The 25,132-nt window shown below is 37.8% G+C and overlaps 1 protein-coding gene across 4 annotated transcripts in view; it reads right to left on the minus strand.

The window, feature by feature from the left end:
* Positions 1 to 25,132, minus strand: part of LOC132824245 (Wilms tumor protein homolog) — a 92,909-nt gene that overhangs the window by 14,146 nt on the left and 53,631 nt on the right. For 3 of the 4 annotated variants that reach the window (XM_060838568.1, XM_060838567.1, XM_060838566.1), the window contains 2 exons: positions 18,304 to 18,406; positions 14,033 to 14,183 (listed from right to left, as the gene is read on the minus strand). In XM_060838568.1, coding sequence (XP_060694551.1) covers positions 14,033 to 14,183; positions 18,304 to 18,406 — 254 coding nt within the window. Of the gene's footprint in view, positions 1 to 14,032; positions 14,184 to 18,303; positions 18,407 to 19,375; positions 19,384 to 20,419; positions 20,446 to 25,132 lie in introns of all 4 variants that reach the window. The other variant, XM_060838565.1, reaches the window with a different exon arrangement.

Here is a 25,132-nt window from a genome sequence, read left to right on the forward strand (position 1 = left end):
ATGCTAAGCCACTTCAGAGGACAGTTGAGAGTTAGCTACATTGCTGTGGATCTGGAGTCACATGTAGGCCAGACCAGGTGAGGATGGCAGATTTCCTTCTCTGAAGGCAGTTAGTCGCTTGTTGGAGATTGGTCTTGTGCAGCATTAATGCTGTTTGCCACTCATCAATCCAAGTCTGAGTGCTGTCCAAGTCTTACTGTTTATTGACCTGGAATGTTTCAGTATTTGAGGAGTAGTTATTGGCACTGAACATTGTGTAATTTTTTGTAAACATCTCCATTACTGGCCTTATGATGGAGGGAATGTCATTGATAAAGTATCTGAAGATGGTCAGGCCTAGAATGCTACCATGAGTAATTCCTGCAGAGACATCTTAGACTGAGATAATTCACCACCAACACTCACAACCAGCTTCCTTTCTGCTAGGTCCATTTTCCATTGTGTTAACTAAGGGAGAGTGTTAACACTTACTTCTATTGATTGCAGTTTTGTTAGGACTCCATGATGTTGCACTTGGTCAAATGCTACTTTGATGTCAAGGGCTGTTACACTCAACTCACTGTTTGAGTTCAGCTCTTTTGCTTATTTTTGAATTAGGCCATAATGAGATCAAGAACTCAGTGTCCTGCAGAACCAAATCTCAGCTTCAGTAACCAGGTTCCGAGTAAATGCCATCTGATAGCACTGTTAATGATATCTTTCATTGTCATAATGATCAAAAGTAATCTTATGAGGCTAGTTAGACTTTTCCTGCATTTTCTGGACAGGATACAATTAGCTAACATTCTAAATTGTTGAATGGATGCCAGCTTGGCAAGAAACTTTGCCAGTTGTAGAACACAATTCTTCAATATCACTGACGAAATATTATCAGGACTAATAGTCCTTGCAGTATCAAGTGCTTTCAACCATTTCCTAATATCACACGGAGTGAAATTAATTGGCTGAAGAGTGTCATGTGTCATGCTGGACACCTCAGGAGACTGAATCTGAGAGGGATCTCCACTGGAGTCACCAAATTGTTACAGTGCAGAGGATGATCTTTCAGCACATCATGCCTGCACCAGCTCCTCAAGCAAGCATCATTAACCTAAAGTCAATTTCCTGCTTTTCTCCCACACCCTTACACACTATTTCTATCCAGGTAAGTAACCCATGTCCTCTTGAATGCCTCAACTGAATTTACCTCCTCTACACTTCCAGGCTGGTATTCCATATCATAACTACTCACTATACAAAAAGGCTTTTTCCACATCACCCTTGCATATTTTGCACATCACTTTAAATCTATGCCCTCTTTTTCCTGTTCTTTTTACAAGCAGAAACAACTTTTCCTAATCTACTCAATCCAGCCTACTCATAATTCTGGAAACTTCTATTAAATCTCCTCTCAGCCTTCTTTGCTCCAAAGAGGACAGTGCCAATTTCTTCAATGTATCCTCATCACTAAAGTTTCTTATTCCTGGAACCATTCTTACAAATCATCTGCACACTCTACACTACATTTTCATCTTTCCTGTACACTACACTGTTCACAATATTACAGCTGAGATCTAACAAAAGTCTTATACAGTCAGTTCTGCTATTTTGTGGTAGTTCCAATCTCGTGCAATCCTGTGTTAAAATAAAATTATGTAATAGCAGCACCATTTAAACCAATGGGACCAGAATCGCATTATAACCAACACATGCTTTAGAACTTTGCACTTGAGAAACAGTATCCCCAGTCCATCAATTGCTTTATAGTGATTTCATGTTAATAAAACACACATAGTAGAACGACCTGTACAGGTCAACGTCACCTCCTTGGTCTATGACCCCATTAATATAGACAAGGACACGATGTTCTTTTTAACTGCTCTCTCCAATTGTCTTGCCACCTTCAATGATCTGTGCACATGTGCACCCAGGTTTCCCTTTAGAATTTTATCGTCTATTTTACATTGTCTTTCTTCTGACCATCACCTCACACTTCTCTTCATTGAACCTCATCTGTCAACTATCCACTCACTCAACCAAATTTATAATGTCCTTTGGAGTTCCACACTGTTCCTTCACAGTTTACAATTTTTCCGAGCTTTGTGTCATCTGTATACCTTGAAATTGTTCACCAGGATCCAGATCATTTATGTATCTGGGAAAATTAGGGTCTCAATCACTTTTTTTAAATTCACTTGACTGGCCAGATTTATTCCCATCCTTAGTTGCCCTTGAGAAGATGATGGTGAGCTGCTTCCTTAAACACTGTAGTCTGTGTGCTGTAGGGAACTCACTACAAACATTTCTTCAATCTGGAAAATATCCATTGACCATTATTCCCTGTTTTCTATCACACCCAATTTTGTATCCATGTTGTTACTGTCCTTTTTATACCAAGACAATGACTTTCCCCACAAGTCTGTTGTTTGGTACAGTATCAAAGGACTTCTGTTGGCCCAGGTATACTACATTAGCAGTGTTAACTTCATCAACCCTTTCTGCTCCTTCTTCAAAATACAGAAACATAGGAAATAGGCGCAGGAGTAGGCCATTTGACCCTATGAGCCTGCCCCACCAATCAATATGATCATGGCTGATTATGCAGCTCAGTCCCTTGTTCTCACTTTCTCCCCATAGCCTTTGGTCCCTCTAGATATAAGAGCTATATCTAATACCTTCTTGCGCCCATGCAATGTTTTGACCTCAACTGCTATCTATGACAGAGAATTCCAGAGGGTCACCACCCTCTGAATTAAGAAATTTTTCCACTCATTTCAAGCGTAAATGGTCTACCTCATATCCTTAGACTGCAATGCTTGGTTCCAGACTCACCAGTCATTGGAAACATTTCTTTTGTTTGAGTTTTAAACATTTTTTCAGATCACCCTTCATTCTTCTGAACGCCAGTGAATATAGTCCTAACCAATCAAGTCTCTCTTCATGTCAGTCCTGTTGTTCTAGGAATCAGTCTGGTAAACCTTCTTGCACTCTCTCTATACAAGAGCATCCTTCCTCAGAATAAGGAGACCAAAACTCCAACAATATTTCCAATGTAGTCTCACCAAGGACACTGTACAATTGCAGCAAGCTATTCCTGTTTCTATATTCAAATTCTTCACTATGAAGGTCAACACACATATTGCCTTCTTCACGACCAGCTGCACTTGCATGCTTACTTTCAGTGATTTGTATACAAGGACATCCAGGTCTAACTGTAACTCCCCCTTTGCCAAATTATCGCCATTCAGAGAAGCGCCTTCCTCTGTATCGTCAACACAATTCATCCTTCCACACAGCTTTGCTCCATTTGCGAACTTTTGAGAGATTACGTTTAGTTTTCTGATCTAAATCATTAATAAAATTGTGAATAGCTGCAGCCCAAGCATTGATGCCACTGATTCCACACACATCTGAGCACTGTCTCCACTCAGATAAAAACCTGTTTATTACTATTCTTTGTTTCCTGTCTGCCAAACAATTCTTCATCCATGTTAATACATTATATTAAATCATTTAATCAAAACTCTTATGTAAGACCTTACTGAAAACCTTCTGGAAGTGCAAGTAACCCACATCCACTGCTTTCCCACTTATCAATGCTACCAGTTATATTCTTGAAAAATTCCAGTTGATTTGTCAAGCATGATATCCCTTTCAAAAATCCATGTTGGATTAACTCAAGCAAATTAGTTTAAATATAATTTCCTCTTTGGAAATCCATGCTGACTCTTTCTAATCAACCCATCTTTTCCCATGTGACTACTGTTAATATCCTAAATAATTCTAGCTGAAATTCAAAATGCTTCACTTTTGTTTTGTGCACTGATGTGCATTAAGATTGTGAATATTTTTGCAGCCTCTTCCTCTGGTTCATTGTTGAATACCCAACGCCGTTCATGACTGATGTGGCAGGACAACAAAATTTTGATAATTATGTTGGGGAAATCACTTCATACTGTCACATATTGCTTCCACTATTTGGAATGCAATGCACCTTCTGTTGTAGCTTCATTGAGTTGATGCGAGGCATGTTTTCAGCCAATATCTCATGTGCATTCTCTGCCCTACCTTGTAATGTTGTAATGTCTGTAACTAGTCACTATTGATGCCAATTTCTAGATCAAAGATATTTTAGCAGTAGTCAAGTCCATTTTATCCAACCAAATTACCCTTCACCCATACACATTAAATTCACTGATTAGAATTAACAAAATACCTCACTAGTTAAATAAATGCTTAGTAATCCCAAACTTAAACATTACTAAAAGGATACATGGAGTTGAAACCTTTTGCCTTGGACTCTGTGGGACAAGAATGCAAGATACTAGCCTTGGAAAAGGAGCATCAATTTATACAATATGAGAACAGGTAGGTTGTGCCACTATCAATGTAGAGATGCAGAAGGAATAATTTACTGAGAACCTTTTTGGGATTGAATCATATGTTTTACTGATTAAGTCAGAATTGCATGATTTCTTTGGAGGCATTTCTGCCATAAAGCTTGGTGAATTTTCTCATTGTAATTTTATCAAACTCACCTCATTAACTACATATCCTGCGCTAATAGCATCCTTATGTCTGATTCTGGCCCCAACTTACCCTCTTGCCATTCCCAGAACAACTTGCCACTCAGTGGATATTAGCCAAGAAATGTACCAAGGCTGCTGTACACCTGGACAAACACTGGTATTCTGAAGGTGGCCTGCAGTCAAGGATATTTGCTGAAGATGTTAGTGAAAGGAAAAATGGCACTCTGATTCTCCAAAAGGGATCTAGAGGTCCTGCTAGACAGGATAATACAAAGGTGAGGCAGTATTGTCCAATGCGATCTTTACAGTCTGGAGGAATGACCAGCAGTGTCAGAAGAAAGTCAGTGACCATGCCTGCTGCATGAGGGTATGTGCCACGTGCTTCTCTGTGCTACTGCACACACTCACTCTATCTCTGCTATCCTACCCACTGCCCAACAACACTACTATTCTCACTAGTGCCTGCAATATCTCGACCTGACTCACTCTCATCTCCCACAATCTCCAACACTAAGCCAGCATGACTTCTGTGCGGCCTACTCCCTCCCTTGGAACACTTTACCTTCTTGTACCCACCTTCAGTAACAGTGAAGTTATGTGGTCCACTTTGATCTCATTCAATTCTTCCCTTTCATTACAAGAGAAGAAAATCTATAACAGGGCAGAAAGAACCTGTATGAATGAAGGGGTGCTTGATATTAAGCTCTCACCCCATAAGAGGAGAGAATCCTGGCCCTTACAGGAGGAGACTGGAACTGGTCCAGCAGGGATGTCAAAACATCCATGTTCCACCAACAAAGTAAGCACCACTTTTTATTCAACTGAAGCTCACAGTAACCTCACTGTCAGTGTCACTCATTGGCACATCATTTCTAAAACCACTGGCCAGAAGGAGAGTCAAACTGTGCTTGAAATGTTAACTCTGTTTCTCTCTTCACAGATGCTGCCAAATCTGCTAAGTTGCTTCCGCACTTTTTGTTTTTATTTCAGACTTTCAGCATTTTACTTTTATTTGCGGGCAATGCATTAGAATAGCCAGAGATTAAGGATCCCCACAACTCTGTGTTTGTATAGTTCATGGTTCTCTCCCTTTAAAAGCCTGAACATCATTGGATCCCTGAAGTCCCACCCTCACAGGCTGAGTCACTTACCCTACCCTCTCCAACTGTGGTCATAGCCATTTTTTTCGCTGTCGCCTACTTTCGATTTCCAAGATGACAGAGGGTAACTACTCTTCAGGAGGAGATAGTTTTCACCATCCATTTCTATACGTCAGTGAGGTCCCAAACTTCAATGTCCCCAGATTCCAAACCAACCTTTCTAAATATCCCTGCACTCTCTATCTTTCCCATCCAGGCATTTGAGACGATCATGTCAAGTGTGGTCTCAAACTGTGACCTCCTTGAAGCCAGGATGCTCCTGACAGTGAACGAAACCACCCCCTCTCACATGATCCCCCTTCTTATCCATGTTTTACTGTATTTGTCATTGCAGATACAGGTTCCACCCCTTAATATGGACCTACATGGACTTCAGCGAGGAGAACATCCGTAAGACAATGAGACATGGCTGGCTGCTTACTATACATTCAGTGTGTTTGACATTGAAGCTGCTGGCACATGATGTAGGTGTGAGATTGACTTAGTGCACTGCCATTTGTTAACATGGAGATTCGTCAGAGCAAGCATAAAGCTGAATTTTTCAGTACCTGCTCTGGTTTCTCCATCAAATTTTCTCAAAGTCTAGCTGGTTTAGTACATTTGGTAAGATAGAAAGCAGAACTTTAATAAAGTGAGTGTTCCTTTAAGATCGTAAGACCCTAAGACTTAGGAGCCAAAGTCGGCCATTCAACCCATCAATTCAGCTTGAGATCATGGTTGAACATGGTAATCCCCTTTCCCATATCACACTTGATTCCCTTACAGATTGAAAATGTGTCTATTTCCGCTTTGAAATAGACTCAATGATCCAGCTTCGACAGCCCCTGCTGTAAAGAATTCCACAGATTCATCTGAAAAATCTCCATATTGTGTACGAACAAACAGCACCTCAGGGCTTCAGCCACATGCACATCCTATCCACAGACATTGGCATCCAGCATTTGTCAACCCTCTTGACCATCATGGCATCTCTTTGAAACATTTCCTCCTCATCCCTATCTAAATAGGTGACTCATCCAATTCTGCCTTCGATCTCACATTAGCCCACTTCTCTACAACTTTCCACTTTTTGTTCTCAGATCAGGCAAGTAGATACTGATTGCCTGATTAACATTCATCAGTATATGTATTCCTACAGTTCCACTTGCTACAAGATACCCCCATTCCTGATGAAGGGCTTTTGCCCGAAATGTTGATTTTCCTGCTCCTCAGATGCTGCCTGACCTGCTGTGCTTTTCCAGCAACACTCTAATCTGGTCTCTGATCTCCAGCATCTGCAGTCCTCACTTTTGCCTCAATGTGAAAAGGCCCTAACCATTGGAATTGATGCTGAGATAGGGCAGATTAAAACCATCTTGTTTAAAATAGCTCCTCTGATCGAATCATCGCTCATTGTATATCACAAATGCATAAAAGGACCAATGTACCTTAACCATTGGCATTGAACAGTGTCCGGTCTATGCTAGATTATCTTGGAAGGTAAATATACTTTAAAAGTTTTAGCAACACATAATCTGTCTCATATCGATACTTCGCAGTGAACACCCATATGCTTTTCACAAAAGAAACAAGCCATAAAGATATTTTGCCTACCACACAGATGAATAATATGATATAAAGTTTCAGCGTTAGCTTGGTCCTAGGTTCGTCAGCCATACATCCCAGTGACTGGCATATTGTATTCAAGCACATGTTCCATTGAACAACAGAGAAGTCGATTGTGCTCAACTAGCCCACATTTGCAGGTCTCAGAACACCATGTCCGACATTAGATATGATTCTGCTAATGGACAACATTTATTAAATAATTTGGACTGTTCTAAGAATTACATTGGAAACCTATTTAAAAGGCTGACCTTGTAGTCTGGCTTATCTATATGTGCTGCAGCTGAAGAGTATTAATGCGTAAAAGCCATGAGGCAAACTATGAGGCAAAAGGAATTTGTACACACATGGTAAATTTTTGTTTGGGAAAGAGGTCGTGGAAACTGCTAATCTGCTGCATTCCAATCAGAACCTACCTGCTTGGTCTGACAGATAATGTTCTTGCTGTAATTCTTTGACAATGATAATCTAACACTCAGCAACTTTTCATGCTGATTTCTTGTGACCTAGTCCTGATGAGTATGACAAAAAGCTTTAGGTTGGTTTTAGCAATGTTAAGCCTCATTGATTGTAAAGCAGTTTGACGTTACCTGAGTTGAAATCATGTTGAATTATCTTATCAAGCGAAGGGTCTTTAATCTGTGTGGAGCTGTCTCAATGGATCAGATGAGGTGATAATCCACTATTACTGCTATGGGTTAAAGGCATGGACAAGGGAAGGGCTTACAGAGTCAGTTGTCTCAGAACGAGATAAGCATATGTTTTCCTTTTCATTTTCTGGTTGTATTTTCATTTATGTTCTATAATGTCTCCAAACTAGACTTAATTTATGCCTATTTCTTTCATTGAAGCCTTGGAGGAGAAATGATGGATGAGCACAGACACTGAGAGAAAGACTGAGGCCTCAAGGAACAAAATGAAAACTCAATGGACAGTGCAAATGTGACTTGATCCCAGTGCAGGTCTTCATGTTAATAGAGAAATATGTTTTTGTTGCACAGTCAATGCAACTGGAAGGATACCAAACTTCCCCTGGAACTGTCAATATATATATTTGTCATAGATTTGAATTATCAACTGATACCTAATAGTTACATTTTACTGGATTTCCTGAAAGCAAATAATGTTGTCAATACCTTGACATAAACTGTAGATTTTTACTTCCATTTGGCCTATCATATCTGTACTAGCTCTGTAAATAAGCTTTCTACTAAATTCCATTCCTCCTTCTTTTTCCCCAATCTCCTTCTTTTGTTTTTCAGTTATTAGTCCATTGAGTAAAATGATTCTACGTCAAATGATGTTTCTGATAAAGTATTTAATTTTCCAAAGATTCTCAAGTAATTTCCTAAGTTCTCCCTTATTTCTATAACATTCACATTAATGTATCCTCTAGATAGGGACTCATTGAGCAAGGGAAGTATATTTTCTCAATTTACCTTTAATAAAATATTAAAGGTAATGAAAACATTCATTTCACAATATATTTGAAAAAATGCTTTTCAATATTATCTTTTCTAGTTTGTTAAGGTACTTACTAAAGCTATTCTAGTTACATTATTGCACAACTGAAAATAACTAATTTGCAGTTTCTTCTAAAAGTTGAACCATCATAAACAGTACAAAGATTAAGTCGGTGGCCAACAGAGTATCATGTTGCAACAACTACTCTATTTGTAAGATCAGTTTTGTAAAAGAAAAATGATAACAACTTGTGCAAAGGGACGACTAATCATCCCTTGCAGTTAAAATTAAAAATAAACATTGGCATGAGAATGGTCAAAAGTCACAAATAACTCATAGTGGAATGCTTTTCTGACAGCTTCAAGAGGAAATGCCAGTAGCGTGTGGAAAAATATTCCCATAAACTCATCACTTTCTGGAATTAGTCAAGTCTAAATCTTTCGGTGGATGGTAAAACACTTTACTGACTATGCCCTACGCCCACGACAGTGGATAAATTAGGGAGGGACCAAGAACATCAAATTTAACTGCTATGTTATCATCCTCAGAGTCAATTGGGCAATCTCGTGCTAGCCTCTGGCATTTCTGTTTCATTTAATTTATACCAAAAATGTTTTAATATTCCTCATAGACTCTGTTCCTGCTAGAGCCATTCATGTTCCAACAAACCTCTACTTAAAAAAATCTGCTGACCTCCTGCCCTTTCATTTCATTGTTCAGTGGGTGATTTTAAGTTTATGGCTTCTAGTTTGTGACTCATTGATGAATGGAAATAATTATTTCAGTTTTGAAGGTATCAGAGTCCTTCATAAAGCTGAACCTCTCTATCAAATGTCTTCTTAATCTTACCTATTCTAATACAAAAACCTCTCATGGAACTTTTTCATCTCCGTCATCATCACAATTAATCTCTTTTGCACCTTATCGAGGGCAAAGACACAATTAAACAGATACTCAGAACTAGACACACAGCAGCCTCCCCAGAGATATGTAGTTTGTTAATTATAAGTCACAATTAACTTATCTGAAACATGCAGCTAGATGGAATGGAGTTTCTGCTCTGAAGGTACCTTTTTAAACCAGTCTCAGCTTTAAAGTTTGCCAGCTTTTTCATTACATTGGTGGCTGCCTCAAGGAATGTATGAACAGTTAAGAATAAAGGAGCAGCAATTGCAGAATAATAGCGACTTAAAGAAGAGAGTAATCAGATTTTGACTAAAAATAGATTGCATGCAAATTCACGCTCATATCTTTCCCAATCATGTTACATAAGAACATAAGGAGTAGGAGCAGAAATAAGCCATTCAGCCCCTCAAGTCTGACCCAACATTTAACAAGGTCATGATCAATCTGCCCCAGGCCTAAATGTCTCCTTGTCCCAGCTTATGATAGCCCTAAACTCCTCATATTTAAAAAATCTAACTACCTCCGCTTTAAATACTTTCAGTGCAAGCCTCTACAACTTTCTGAGGTCAAACATTGCAGATACTCAGTACCCTCTGGGAGAAATTATCTTCACATCTCAATTTTAAATGGGTGTCCCCTTATGCTGTAACGATGTCTTCCAATTTGAGATTTCATCGCTAGTGGAGACATCCACCTAATATCTATCCTGTGAAGCTCTCTCAGAATCTTGCCTGTTTCAGTAAGATTATCTTTTATTCTTCTAAACTCAACAAATAATTGCCAACTTGTAAATCCTTCATCCCAGGAATCAATCGAATGAACCTGTTTTGAATTGCCTCTAATGTCAGAATTCAGGGTCCAGAACTATACACGGTATCCCAGGTGTGGGCTCACCAACATTTTGTGCAGTTGTAATAAGCCTTCAGTATTTTTAAACTCCAACCCATTACTATGAATAGCAAAATTCCATTTACCTTCTTAATTACATGCTGCACCCAAAAACATTGGTGCTGCACTCTTTTGGATATTGTTCACTTAAATTTGAGTCTGCCTTTTGATTCTTCCGAACTAAGTACATTATCTCACACTTTCCTACATTAAATTCCAACTGCCAAGTTTTTGTCCACTCATTCAACTAATCTACTTTCTTTTGTGTGTTCCTTATGTCCTTATCAGAACATGCCCTCCTATCTATTTTTCTATTTTTGGTAAACTTGGATTCGTTACACTGCCCCCTCCTCCATATTATGAATATAGATAGTAAATATCTGAGGATCTAGAACTATTCCTGTGGCACTCCACTAGCTATGTTTTTCCAACCTGAAAAAGAACCATTAACCCAGAATCTCTCTCTTCAATGGGTTAACCAATTGTCAATCCATGCTAATACATTACTCCACATGCTGTGAGCTCCAATCTTGTGCAACAATCTTTATATCATGCTATGTCAAATGTCTTCTGGAAATCCAAATACTACATCGGTTGGTTCCCTTTTATCAACTTGTTATATCCTCAAAGGTCTCTAGTAAATTGGTCAACATGATCTCCCTTTCACAAAATTATATTGACTCTGTTTGTGATTATGTTAAGTATCCCAATTTTTCTTCCTTTATAATGAACTCTAGCAATTTCCCAACAGCAGATATTAGATCAATTGACTAATTGTTTCTTGCTTTTTATCACTCTCCATTCTTGAACAGAGACCTTAGCAGTTTTTGTCACATTAACAGTTTTCCAATCTGTTGAAACTCTTCCAGACTTGAGTAAGTTCTGGAATATTTCATCCAATGTCTCCACTATCTCTGCATCTCCATTCCTTTAAAACCCTTGGATGCAAGCCATCAGGGCCTGATGACTTGCCTCCCTTTAGTCCCATTAGTTTATCAAATACTTTGTCCCTCATGTTAGAGGCAAAATAGATTAAAAAAGAGAAAAACAAGTCTGAGTGTTGGAATGCACTTGATTATTTAGATGACATCACAAATATAATTACTGTGTGCAGTAAAATCATAAATGTGTTTACGAATATATTTATGATTTTATTACAGATAGGGGATAGAAGAAATGTCCTTCTTATAAGTGCAAAAAACAACAAGTTATGAATATCAAAATATAAATGCATACACACCCTCACCCCAGCTATTTTCTTTTAAATTAATGTGTATAGTATTTCCAGCTTGTCAGCAAGCTTATTCCATTTGATTTTCCCACTAGAGTTCTTACTTCCTGATACTGACAGTATTCTTCATGTCCTGCCAGGACTCATCATTACTGCAGCCATTGATTCTCATCAACCAAATGGTGCTCATAACGACAAAAGATTATTTTCTTCTCTTCTGTGTGATTTTAATATTAGATTTCAGTTGTTGCTCAAAGCAAAAGAGTGTTTTACCAGCTATAAAATAAACTCCATTACGTTTCTTTACAATCCTCTTGTTGCAAGTACATAAAGAACAGAGCTTGGCGAGTAATATCATGCGATAAATAAAGTTGCCTTTGGGGTTAGGAGATTGGGATTTTATCATTGGCAGGCATTTAAACCATTAATAGCCATAAGTTTTTTAGACATTTGGCAAAATTTCAAATAGGAAATTTGGATTTCAAGGTAATATGTCCCAAATCTCCCCATTTGCTGGAAACAATCCTGGATAAATACCTCCATTCATGAGACAACAATAACTCACTTGTACCTTTGTCACTCATGAATTACTTATGGAGATATTTATCGTATTACCATAACATATTCTACTTAGAGTATTTGGGTAAATTTACAACTCAGTGTTACAGCCCAGGAATATCAGCTGAAGTTGTTTTTGATGTCACCTTGCCCTTGAGATGCTGTTTTTATGGAAGTATGATTTTTATTTTTATTGGTGATTCCCCAAATACGCATTATAAATTACATCCCATCCTTTTTAGTGAGCGACAGTGGGAGAGTTCTGAGTGGAGTGCCAGGAATTGTTTCTTTGTTATTCCTACTGTTTCCATTTTTGAATTACAATAGACTGGTAAAATGTATAGGTGATACTAGATTAGAAAGTAGTCTTGAAACACCTAACTGGGACTTTTAAATATGTAAATGAATGATAAATTTAACATGGATTAATGCCTAATGGATAACTAAATGAGCATTATCAGCAGTTCATAAATTATATTGAAATAGTTAGTGGTAATGTTAAAAAGAAATGTTGGGATTTTTGAAGGCCTAAATTTCAGCATCTCCAGTCACTGTGAACAAACAAAGCAAATCACATTCAAACTATGCTGTGTCTTAATCAGAACTATCTTGAATACTGCAAAGAAAAAAAACCCTACATTTATATAGTGCATTACACAACCTCAGGATGTCCCAAAGCACTTTACAGCCATGAAATGCTTTTGAAGTTGTAATGTCTTCAGGTTAGTAAATGTTAGTCAATTTACAGGCTCCCACAAACAACGTAATCTATTCTCTTTACATGTTCAGTGCAAGATAAATATTGGTTAGGACATCAGCGAAAATATCCCTGATCTTTTTGAAATTAATACCGCTTTCATTTCCATATAAGACAGCAGCGGGGCTTTGGTTTAATTTCTTATTCAATATTCTAGGTCTCCCTTCATACTGCGTGAAGCATCAGCCAGGATTCCTTGTTTGCATTCATTAACTAGAATTAGCTTTGAATCCAAAGCATCCTAACTCAGGGATGACAGTGCTACCACTACAATCATAGCTGTATGAGTCTAGGTCTAATCCCTCGTATTAGGGGAATCGTCGATTTAATCATTGAATCATTTGACAGATTGCTAACACCAGAGGGCTGGATAGAATGGACACTTTGGAGGGAAATGTGAAGTGGTTAGGAGTTGCCATGAATGATGCAGAAAGGTAAATGCAAACCCCTTTAATTGACAATAAATTAAACGACACAGGTTCAAAGCAGGAACATTTAGTTCTGATGTTCATAAATTCTTCGGTAATTAAAGAGAGTCCATGCATGTGCTATGGATTTCCAACCAATGAAGTGTGCAGCTGATTGCTGTTACCTACAGTGAGAAGTTGACCATGATTGTAAGTCATCAGCCTCCTTTATATTGGGCTAGTGAGCCTCCTTACAAAAGGCCTTTCAAAGACAGGAGTGCTAGACAGAACATTGGTACTGATCATCAGCTGAAAACAGCCAAACTGAATGGAATGTAAACCAAACTGCATTCAAATTTTTGGTTCTATCTTCTTTCCCTCTAGATTTTCTGACATCTCTGGCTCCCAAAATTTTGGGGACATCCTGCATCCAATAGCTGTTGATACAATTGTCACAAATGACCTACAGAAGTTATAAAATAAGTATACTGCCTGCGCTGGTAAATTATAGGAATCAGTTCAGTTTGCTGGTGCCATTCTGCCATTACCTGTATGTTTCCTGCTGTGCATTTGCAGGTGAGAGAGTTTGAAGTAGCGTTTATTACACCCAGGATAGGGACACATGAATGGACGCTTTTCGTTAGCCTCTGTGTTTGTTCTGACAATGGTTGGTGCAACTCCCGGGACCCTCCGAACATCCTGAAACAAGAAACACAAATAAAAATTAAACCTGATTTGGAGAGTGCCGGTGTTGGACTGGGGTGGACAAAGTTGAAAGTCACACAACACCAGGTTATAGTCCAACAGGTTTATTTGGAATCACTAGCTTTCATAGCACTGTTTCTTCATCACGTGGTTGTGGAGTAGAATCATAATACACAGATTAGACTAACTTTGATGAAACTAACAATAGTTCAGTTCATCTTTATCCTTGATAGATTGGATATAAAATTAATTAGGGTATGAATTTGCATTGTAGCTTTTAAATCTTAAATATTAAGCTAACCTGTTTGAAGCAAAGATTCAACAGAAGCATATCTAACCATTTCTCTTAGAGTCAGTGAATCTTACAGCACAGAGACCATTCGACCATCATGTCTGTGCCATCTCTTTGTAAGATGTATCCAATCAGTCCTACTTTCCCTGAAATATCTATACAAACCCTAAATATCTGTTTCTTTTTTAATATCTAATTCCCTTTCAAAGGTTACTGTTGAATTTTTTTCCTCCATCCTGCCATTGTGACCCCTTTCAAGCAGTGCATTCCAGACGCAACTTTTTGCTGTGCGACAGTTTGACTCCTCGTATCCCTTCCATTTTCCCAAGAAACATTGTCCATAACGTGATAGAATTTGAAATTCCGGTTGAGAAGATAAATTTGAGTAGGAAATAACTGTGTGAAACTTAATTAGCAACTGGGAAAGAAGTTTAGTCGCAAAGACAGTCAAGGAACAATGGTAGATATTTAAGAATATAGTTCATGACTAATAACAAATATACAACCCAATGAGAGAGAAGGATTCTAGTAAGGGGATAAACCAAACATGGTTAAGCTGGCAAGTTAAGGATAGCATCAAATTGCAAAAAAAAACTGTGGCAAAAAATACTGGTATGTCAGAGGATTGGGAAAGTTTTAAAACCCAACCAGGTAACCAAAAAAAATGCTAAGATGGAGAAGGTAACCTTTAAGGGTAAGCTTGCAAGTTGCATCTCAAGTCAAACATTAAGAACTTTTTTAAATATATAAAAAAGAACAGAGGAGCCAAAATTAATATGAGCTTCTTAGAAAACAAGGCTTGAGAAATAATAATGCAGAACTAGGAAATGGCAGAAGTGTTGAATAAATAGTTTGCATCACAATAAACGTCACTAGTAGTATTCCAAAACTACTAACTAATTAAGGGGCAAAACGAAGGGAAATTACTGTGATAACTTCAGCTAAAGAAAAAGTACTTTGGAAACTAATGGTGGTAAAGATTCATAGATTCCATGGACATGATGGAATGCTTTCTTGGGTTTTAAAAGAAGTTGCCATAGAGACGGGGGTTGCCCAGGTAGTAATCTTCCCAGAATCCTTAGGTTCTGGAAAATGCCAGAAAATTGTCAATATGACATATTTATTTACAAAGTGAAGGAGATCAAACAAAAGACAGGCAAATATATGCCAATAAGATTAACATCTGTTTTTGAGAAATTGTTAGTGTCAATTATAAAGGATGCAACAGCAGAGTACTTAGAAATATGTAATGTGATTAAGCAGAGTCAGCATGGCTTCATGAAGGGGGAAATTAGGCTTAGCAAATGTATTGGAATTCCTTAAGAAGGTTGTAAGCAGGATAAATAAAAGAGAAGCAGCAGATGCAATATATTTAGATTTTCAGAAGATGTTTGTTAAGTTACCACATGTTAGGCTATTTAATAGGTTAAGAGCTCATGATATTAGAGGCAGTATATTAGCATGGATAGTGGATTGGCTAACTAATAAAAAAAAGAGTTGCAACAAAGAGGGTATTTTCAGGATAACAACCTGTAAGTGGTGGAGAGCTACAGGGATCAATGCTTAGGGCACAATTATTTGCAATATACATTAGTGACTTGGATGAGGTAAGTAAATGCACTATAGCCAAGATTGCAGAAGATACAAAATGGTTGGAATTCACTGAGGATGAGACAAAGAATCTGCAAAAGGTTATAGACAGGTTAAAGGAATGGGCAAAAACTTGGCAGATAAAATATAATGTGGGAAAATGTGAAGTCCCATTTTGGTAAAAAGAATAGAGGAACTAATTATTATTGAAGTGGAGATTTTTAATCAGTAAGGGAATCAACAGTTATGAGAATAAGACAGGAAAGTGAAGTTGAGGATCAGCTAGGACCTCACTGAAAGGAAAAGCAGACTTAATGGGGTGAATTGTCTCTTTCTGGTTGGCAATAATCCTAGATCCCTATTCTCTGGTTATTGCCCTCCTGGAAGTACAAATATTTTATCCTCTTTGGTCCATGAACCCCTCAAGACATTGAACACCTCTATCAAGTCTCCGCCTAACTTTAGGTAAATTATCTCAGCTTCTCTAGTCTCTCACTTTATTGAAGTCCATTTTTCCAGGTTTATGAATAGCCAGAAATATTGGACATCCTGTGACACCAGTTCTAATGAATCTTTCTTTGTTGTCATAATGTAGTCAGACATTTATGACATCTGTAATGCATCAGTACATCTGTTAACTTAATAGGTGAAACCCCTACTATTCAATATTCTTGGATCCTACTATTAGTAATTCTATTACAACAGGTGTCTGCCTCTGACTTATGCCTTCACAACAGTCCAAAACACACATAATTCCTTCTTATTATCTGAACAAGGTCATTTGGAATTCAGTGGTTTGCTAGTAAATTAAGATTGATGCTATGAGGCTTCACTGATGGCAGAACTTTTACATAGAATCTTAAACACACTGAGGACAATGAATAACGTGGTAAGTTCAAGCCCATACCTCTCCGCACAGTGAGTTGCTAAGTTTAGCCAAGAGTGAAGAAAACTAGATGATGTGCCAACTTTCTGAGATCAAAAAGAAGCCTTCGCCTTTGGTTGAAAAGTGGCATATTCCATAGGACTCCATAGAGAAGGAATAAGATATAACTAAAAGAATGATGGACTAGGGGAGAACAATAGATCTTTTCTATTTTGTTAGCAATACAATCTTCATGCATAGCATATAAATTTTGGGGCATTGAAGAAGGCCAATTGGTCCAGTGTGTCCATGCCAGCCAAAACAAGTTATTCAATGAGATTTCATCTTCCAGCTCTCGTCTGTAGTCCTGTAGGTTGCATTGTGTCAACTGCACAGCCAAGAATTTTTTAATGAAATGTGTGTTCTGCCTCTGTGACCCTTTCAGGCAGTGACTTCTCTGGGTGAAAATTTACTCCTTAACTCTTTGAATTACTTTAATCTAAGTTCTCCTGCATATTGACCTCTCTGATAATGAAAATAGATTCTTCCTATCCATTCTATCTAGGTCTCATATAATTTTAAACACCTCAATTAAATCCCACTTCTGTCTCCTCTGCTCTAAGAAAATGAGGAAAAACTGTGTTTTAAAAAAATAATGCAACTTTACAAAACCTTGTGTATATAATCCTTTTTTAAAAGTTATTGAGTACTCCTGTAATACTCATATTCAAGGAACTCATCTGCAAGGCCCAATATACTATCTCTTTAGAAAAGTATAGAAGGAAATATTAGGATCAACTGTTTGTCATTTCAGTTTCTATTGAAAGAAATGTCCTGCAGATGGAAGAACACTATACAGCACAAGTATTAATCACGATCTCCCTGTGTGAGAGGAAGTCATAAATAATGTTTTATCAGTGTGCAATATATCAGACAGCAAGGTTTCACTGATAGGATATTATAATGATTAATATCAAGTATTACAAATGCAGACAAAATCAACACTGATTGAAATTATTTTGCCAACTCCTCAAAAATATGCAGCAGGTAAGATTGAAGAATGTAAACCTTCAAAATGCTGCCACTTTGGTTGGTTTTCAGTCTGTGTCTTAAGTAAATGAAAGAATGAGTGTTGAACCTACATTTTTAAAATCTGTTGATAGAAAACAGAATCTCCTTTGCTGCTCCTGTAGTGTTGAGAAAATCTTAAATTAGAACCATCTGTATGTACGAACAGTTTGTGTAGGCCAATCTGCTTTCACAGTGTCTACAATCAGCTTTCCCAAGGTCAGATGCAAAGGTTTAACTTTCTTGAAAGACTGTAACAGACACACATGTTGGAAGAAAGAAATATTGCCAACACTCACCTGAAGCCCTCTGAACACCCCATGTGTATGTATTCTGTATTGCGTGCTACAGCTGTACAACATAGGAGCATTGTGATTGTCAGTCTCATATCCTGTCGCGTGGCTGTAAGGATAGTAGGAACAGAATGATTCTCAGTAATCATATTCTCCATCTGCTGGAATTTGGCATTGCATGCTGGCATCTATTACCTTAATAGATGAATGTACAATACAGTAAGAAACCTGTAATTTTAACTTTGGACATCTCAAAATGTTTTATGGCTAATGAAATTTTGTTTTATTTGCAGTCACTGTTGTTCTCAAAGGAAACAGCAGCCAATTGGCACACAGCAAGCTCCCTCAAACAGTAATGTGATAATTGACCAAATAATCTGTTTTAGAGATATTGGTTGCTGGATAAATATTGGCCACAACACCAGGGAGAACTCCTAACTCTTCTTAAATAGAGGGATGGAATCTTTTATGTCAACGCAGCCCAAATGATTCAACAAAAATTCCAGAAGCTATTCCAGGTGTCAGTCCACAAAATATCAGATTTATTGGATTGGATTTCGTCACTTGCTTATCATTAGTTTTGAACTCCCAGTACTTATTATTCCCATAATGCACATTACACTACCATGCACAAGTAAATGCCAAAATTATCATTTAGAGAATATGAAGGATTACTTGTGATGTGCACATAAATTTAATAAAAATCCTTACGACGTTTCATTTGCCTTAGATGCACCTGTGCTCAGAGGGTAGCAAGTTGGCCCCTGTAAGAAAGGGTTGTGGGTCAACCTGCCTCAACATCTCAAACAAACAAATACTGTACTAGCATTCATTATTGTCTTTTCAATGAGATATTAAACCAAGGCCCCATTCACTCTCTTAGCTAGAGGTGAAGGATCCCATAACACTATTTCAAAGCACAGCAGAATTATATCTGGTGTTAACGGATTTTAACTTTGCAAACATAAACTGGGACTGCCATAGTATTAAGTGTGTGGACAGTGAGGAATTTGTTAAATATGTTCAAGAAAATGGGTTTTATCAATACATAGATGTACTTACAGAGAAGGAGCAAAACTTGAGCTTCTCCAGGGAAATAAGGCAGGACAAGTGACAAAAGTGTTAGTGGGGAGCACTTTAGGACCAAGGATCATAATTCTATTAGGTTTAAAATAGTTATCAAAAAGGAAAGGCCTTGTACAAAAGTTAAAGTTCTTAAATGGAGTAAGGCAAATTTTGATGGTATGGGACAGGAACTTTCAAAAGTTGATCGAGGCAGACTGTTTGTAGGTAAAGGGATGACTAGTAAGTGGGAGGCTTTCAAAAGTGCAATAGCAAGAGTTCAAAAGCATTATCTTCATGTGGGAGTGAAGGGTAAGGCTGGTAAGAGGAGGGAACAATAAATGAATAATGACATTGAGGCTCTGCTCAAGAATAAGAAGGAAGCATATATTAGGTATAAACAAGGTAAAAACAATGACTGCGGATGCTGGAAACCTGATTCTGGATCAGTGGTGCTAGAAGAGCACAGCAGTTCAGGCAGCATCTAAAGTGCAGCGAAATCGACATTTTGGGCAAAAGCCCTTCATCAGGAATAAAGCGGGCTTTTGCCCGAAACGTCGATTTCGCTGCACTTTGGATGCTGCCTGAACTACTGTGCTCTTCCAGCACCACTGATCCAGAATATATTAGGTATACACAACTGGAATCAGGTGAATCCTTTGAAGAGTATAACTTGTATAGGGGCATTCTTGATTTGGAGATGCCGGTGTTGGACGGGGGGTGTACAAAGTTAAAAATCACACAACACCAGGTTATAGTCCAACAGGTTTAATTGGAAGCACACTAGCATTCTTGAGTGGGAAATCAGGATGGCAAACAGGGGTTACGAGATAATCTTGGCAGTTAAGGTTAAGGATAATCCAAAGAGATTCTACAAGTACATTAGGAGCAACTAGGGAGATAGTAAAGCCCCTTAAAGTTCAACCAGGTGTTCTGTTTGTGGAACCACGTGGTGGGACAGATACGAAACAAATATTTCACATCAGTTTTTACTATGGAGAAAAACATGGAGGCTAGGGAACTCAGGGTAATAAATATTAATGTCTTGATAACAGCCCACTTTACAGAAGGGGAGGAGCTGGAGGTCTTAAAAAAGCATAAAGATTAATAGATCACCAAGACCTAATCAAGTGTATCCCAGGATGCATTTTGTGGGACGTTAGGGAAGAAATTGCGGGGCTCCTAGCAAAGATATCTGTTTACTTTATTGCCATGGATGAGGTGCTGGAGGACTGGAGGGTGGCTAATATTGTGCATTTATTTAAGAAAGGCTGTAAGGAGAAGCCTGGGGACTATAGACGGGTGAGTCTGACATCAGTGGTGGGTACGTTGTTGGAGGGGATTCTAAGAGATATCATGTATGTGCATTTGGAGAGGCAAGGGTTGATTAAGGATAGTCAGCATTGCTTTGTGCTTGAGAAATCATGTCTCACAAACTTCATTGAGTTTTTTGAGGATGTAACCAAAAAGCTTGATGAGGGCAGAGCAGTAAATGTTGTCAAAATGGACTTTAGTATAGCCATTTGACAAAGTTCCGCATGGTAGACTGATTAGTTAAGTTAGATCACATGGATTCAGGGAGAGTTTACCAACTAGATGCAAAATTAGCTTGACAGCAGGAAACAGCATGATTTTGGAGGGTTGTTTTTCAGACTGGAGGCCTGTGATCAGTGGTTTTTGGTAGGTATCATTACTGGGTCCACTTGTTTGTCAGTTATACAAACAGTTTGGATGAAAATTTAGGAGGCATGGTTAGTAAGTTTGTGGATGATACCAAAATTAGTGGCATAGCCAACAGTGAAGAAGGTTATCTAAAGATTAGAAAAGGATCTTTATCAATTAGGCCAATGGGCTGAGGCATGGCATTTTGGTAAAACAAACAAGGGCAGGACTTATACAGTTAATGGTAGGGTCCTGGATGGTGTTGTTTAACAGAGAAACCTAGGGGTTCAGGTACATAGTTCTTTGAAAGTTGTTTCACAGGAAGACAGAGTGATTAAGAAGGTACTAAGCACACTTGCCTTCATTGCTCAAATCATTGTATTTCAGAGTTGGTATGTCATGCCAAGGCTGTACAGGACATTGGTGAGGCACTTTTGGAGTACTGTTCTGGTTGACCTGCTATGGAAGGATATTTTTAAATTGGAGAAGGTTCAGAAAAGATTTACCAGGATATGGCCAGGATTGGAGGGTTTGAGTTATAAAAACAGACTGGATAGGCTAGGACTTTTTTCACTGTAGCGAAGGATGTTGAGGGATGACCTTATAAAGGTTTATAAAACCATAAGGTGAATAGCTCCAGCGGAAGTGGAGATGCATGTACAATTACAACATTTAAAAGACATTTGGATAAGTACATGAATAAGAACGGTTGAGAGGGATATGGGTCAAATGCAGATAAATGAGACTAGTTTAATTTTGGAAACTTGGTCAACATGGACAAGTTGTATCAAAGGGTCTGTTTCAATGCTATATGGTTATATAACTACGATTCATGGTGCCTTAGTTACCAATTATCCCTCAGTCAACTGAGCAGATTATCTAATCAAAATCATTCTGCACAAATTTAGCTGCCAATTTTCCCAAAACAGTAACTAAACACAAATAAGTGATGAACAAAGTAAATGGGATGTCCTGAGATTGTTAAAAAAAAAGCAAGTTTTAACTTTTTCCTTCAATAGTTTGAAAGCACCTTTTTCTCTGTCATCCTTGAGCACTTGTCCCATTAGTTTGGGAACATTAAAGTTTTGCACTTTTTTTTAACCAGTGTGAACATTTGCACTAAAGATAAAGTACTATTTCAATTCAAAAGTTTCTTAGTTATCCATTATTTGACATGTTTGCCAATTTGGGTGGGGGTGGAATTGTGAGGACAGATGGGGGTGAAGGATGTGGAGAGAAGAGCACAGTTGAACACTACCAGCTCAGGCTTGGCATAATCAGTGGCATCATGAACTTCTACATCCTGTAACAAAAAGGTGTATATTTTTGGAGCGATTTAAACTAATACTATGAAGTTCTTTTAAAATTCTGAAAATCATTCTGGAACAGTGATCTTTATACATCAAGACAACATATGACTGCAGTTATCGTGCAGCCCTCTGAGGTAGGTGGCAATGAAATAAAATGGTTATATTTTTGAGTCTATGATAAGAGTAAACAAAATAAAACAATTAGTTTTGCTTTGGCTTCAGTTCAGAAGAAAACAAGAGTTTAATTTTAAAAAGAGAAAAGATTTCTGAGCAGGAAGGTTTTTTTTTCCATTTCAGTTCCATTTGGATGTACTAATCACTGCAGCAGCTGTGCTTTTCTTGTATGGGAAGCCTCCAAGCAATGAGAACATGGGTTGGAAGCTTCAGGATGTTAGAACTGAAGAAGTTTAGGGTGTCAGAATTGAGAGAGGTTCATGCCATCAGACTCAGAAAGGAATCATAAAATTGTCTCTACAGTTTTACAGAAGGAAACCGGAAAGAGTCAGCTAAATTGTTTTATGCCTCACTGAAGTAACACATTGAAAATTAAGCTCTGCTATTTTGAGAGTCATCACAAAAATTAGAAATTGCAAAAAGCATGCATATCTGTCTTTGTACCTGTTTACAGAATGCACGGTTTCCGTACTTATGACAAATAAATTGATATGACCTATAGATAAACAGTTATGAACCATCAACGTAGAACTCAACAAAGTAAAACTCTAACCACCTTATAAATATCCCTTCTGCACATGCATATAGACAGACAGAGACAGGGGGGAAAAGGTGGGTGTCATGGGTGAATGGAAAGACTTGGAAGGCAGTTCAGTGCACCCTATCCACAAGATTTGCTGAAATGATCTTATGCCAATCAAAATGCTGCTTCTTGATCTTCCTTCTCCAGAGACATAGGATAACTGATTCCCACTTATTGAGGTCTTTGACTTAGCAAATAAAAATCACAACTGATGGCAATTGGAAAAGGGGAAATAAACAGGCTAGCCTCAGGCTTGAAATTATTCTTACAGCAGTTAAAAAGCCCTTTCACTTCCAGAAGTCTTTAGTGCCAAATAATTCACATCCCCAAACTATTCATCCACTGGGAGCCAATCACAAAGTGGTCAGCAGGCAAAAGGCTATTGTCATTGATAACTGGTCTCTAGTCGATAGACCAATCAGCTATTTGTTGCCAGCCAAAGCTCCAATTGTACATACCTCGACTCCAATTCATCTGCAAATGAGGATTTCACTATTGCTTGAACAAGCTGCTATGAAAACAGTACTTACAATTTGTGTCAGATGACTTTTAAAAAGTGCAGCAATCCCTCAGCATTCCTTGGTTTTTAAAATAGGTTTCTTCCCATTTCAGCCCACAATCAAAATTGCAGAAAAATGAAAAAAATGCAATTCTTACTAAGGAAATTTAAAAGAGTTGAGATAGGAACAATAATTTCCCTGGACTTCAGTCTCTGTAACAGGTAACACTGGGAATTGATAGAAACTTTATTTTGCAGTTAGGATTGTTCTAAACTGTCATGAATATTATGTCACATGGGTATTTTTATTTTCTTTTGATGAAAGAACATTGCAGCCTCGTGTGAAAATGTTTCAATGATAAACCATCATGTTAATTAACTAAAAAAAATTAAATAAATTATCTATCAAGCCATGTTTCATTCTGCAATCTGCCTTCATCAGCATTACCATGACTGGGATGATAACAAAGTGAGGGCTCTTTGTGGGATTAGAATTCATTGAATTTAAGAGGGATTCATGTCATGTTAGGTACATGGATACTGAAGATAAAACAGGAACGAGGTTTATTGCATGAATTGCATTTTCAAAATACCTTAAATGTTACTAAGCCTTTTCTGTAAATAACAAATGTAACAGTGGATTATTTGAAATCTTGACTCGGACGAAACTGAGAGAGTTACAGATAAACTTAATGTAGAAATAATTTGAGCTTGTAAGCATGAAACAATTGAAGTAATTACCCAGCATTCAGTATTCAATGTGGGACACCCTGAACTTTGAGTTATTGCTAGAATTAACTAAGGTTTAGCTAGAAAGGAATGCACTTAACTCAGAGAGATAAAGAAAGAGAGAGATAGTGTGTGTGAGAGAGAGAGAGAGAGAGAAAGTAAACTGAAAAGACTTGAATTGGAAGAAGAAGACAAAAGAGATGCAACGGGAGGAAAACAAAGGAAGAAGAAATAAGGAAATTTGAATTAGTCTATGAGGAGAGAGAGAAATAAAGAAAAATGAAAGATAACAAAAATAAAGATAGGGAGATAGAATTTAAAATGCTCAAACTCTAAAGAGATAAGAACATCAGACAACATGGTTTGGTAAGAGAAAATGTTAAAATAAAGGGAGAAAAAAGGCATCAGGTTGGATGTTGATTCTGATCTCAAAACGAAATTTTATTTGACTGGAAATTTATGCTTGATGTCTAAGTTTACAAAGGATAAAGTTGAAAGATTGGACACCTCATTTGAACAGGTACCTTGGCAGATAAAATGGCTAAAGATGTTTGGAACCTAAAGCTGTAACTTGTTGTAACAGGTACAACTACAAATGTGTATGCCAAGTTGTTAAAAAAAAACAAATCTTCCGGAGGAGTTAATTAGGAGAAAATGTTATTTAGACGTGTAGATGGAGATTACAAACCAGTTCCACTGCAGTTAGAGGAAAGAGGTAATTGGTAAATTGAGGCATTGTCATTGGAGTAATGCTACAAATTCCTGTAGGAGGATTCAATTCATCTTGGAAATGATCTGGCTGGTTCAGACATACTG

The sequence above is a fragment of the Hemiscyllium ocellatum genome, chromosome 18, assembly GCF_020745735.1.
Source record: "Hemiscyllium ocellatum isolate sHemOce1 chromosome 18, sHemOce1.pat.X.cur, whole genome shotgun sequence".
Classification (NCBI taxonomy): domain Eukaryota; kingdom Metazoa; phylum Chordata; class Chondrichthyes; order Orectolobiformes; family Hemiscylliidae; genus Hemiscyllium; species Hemiscyllium ocellatum.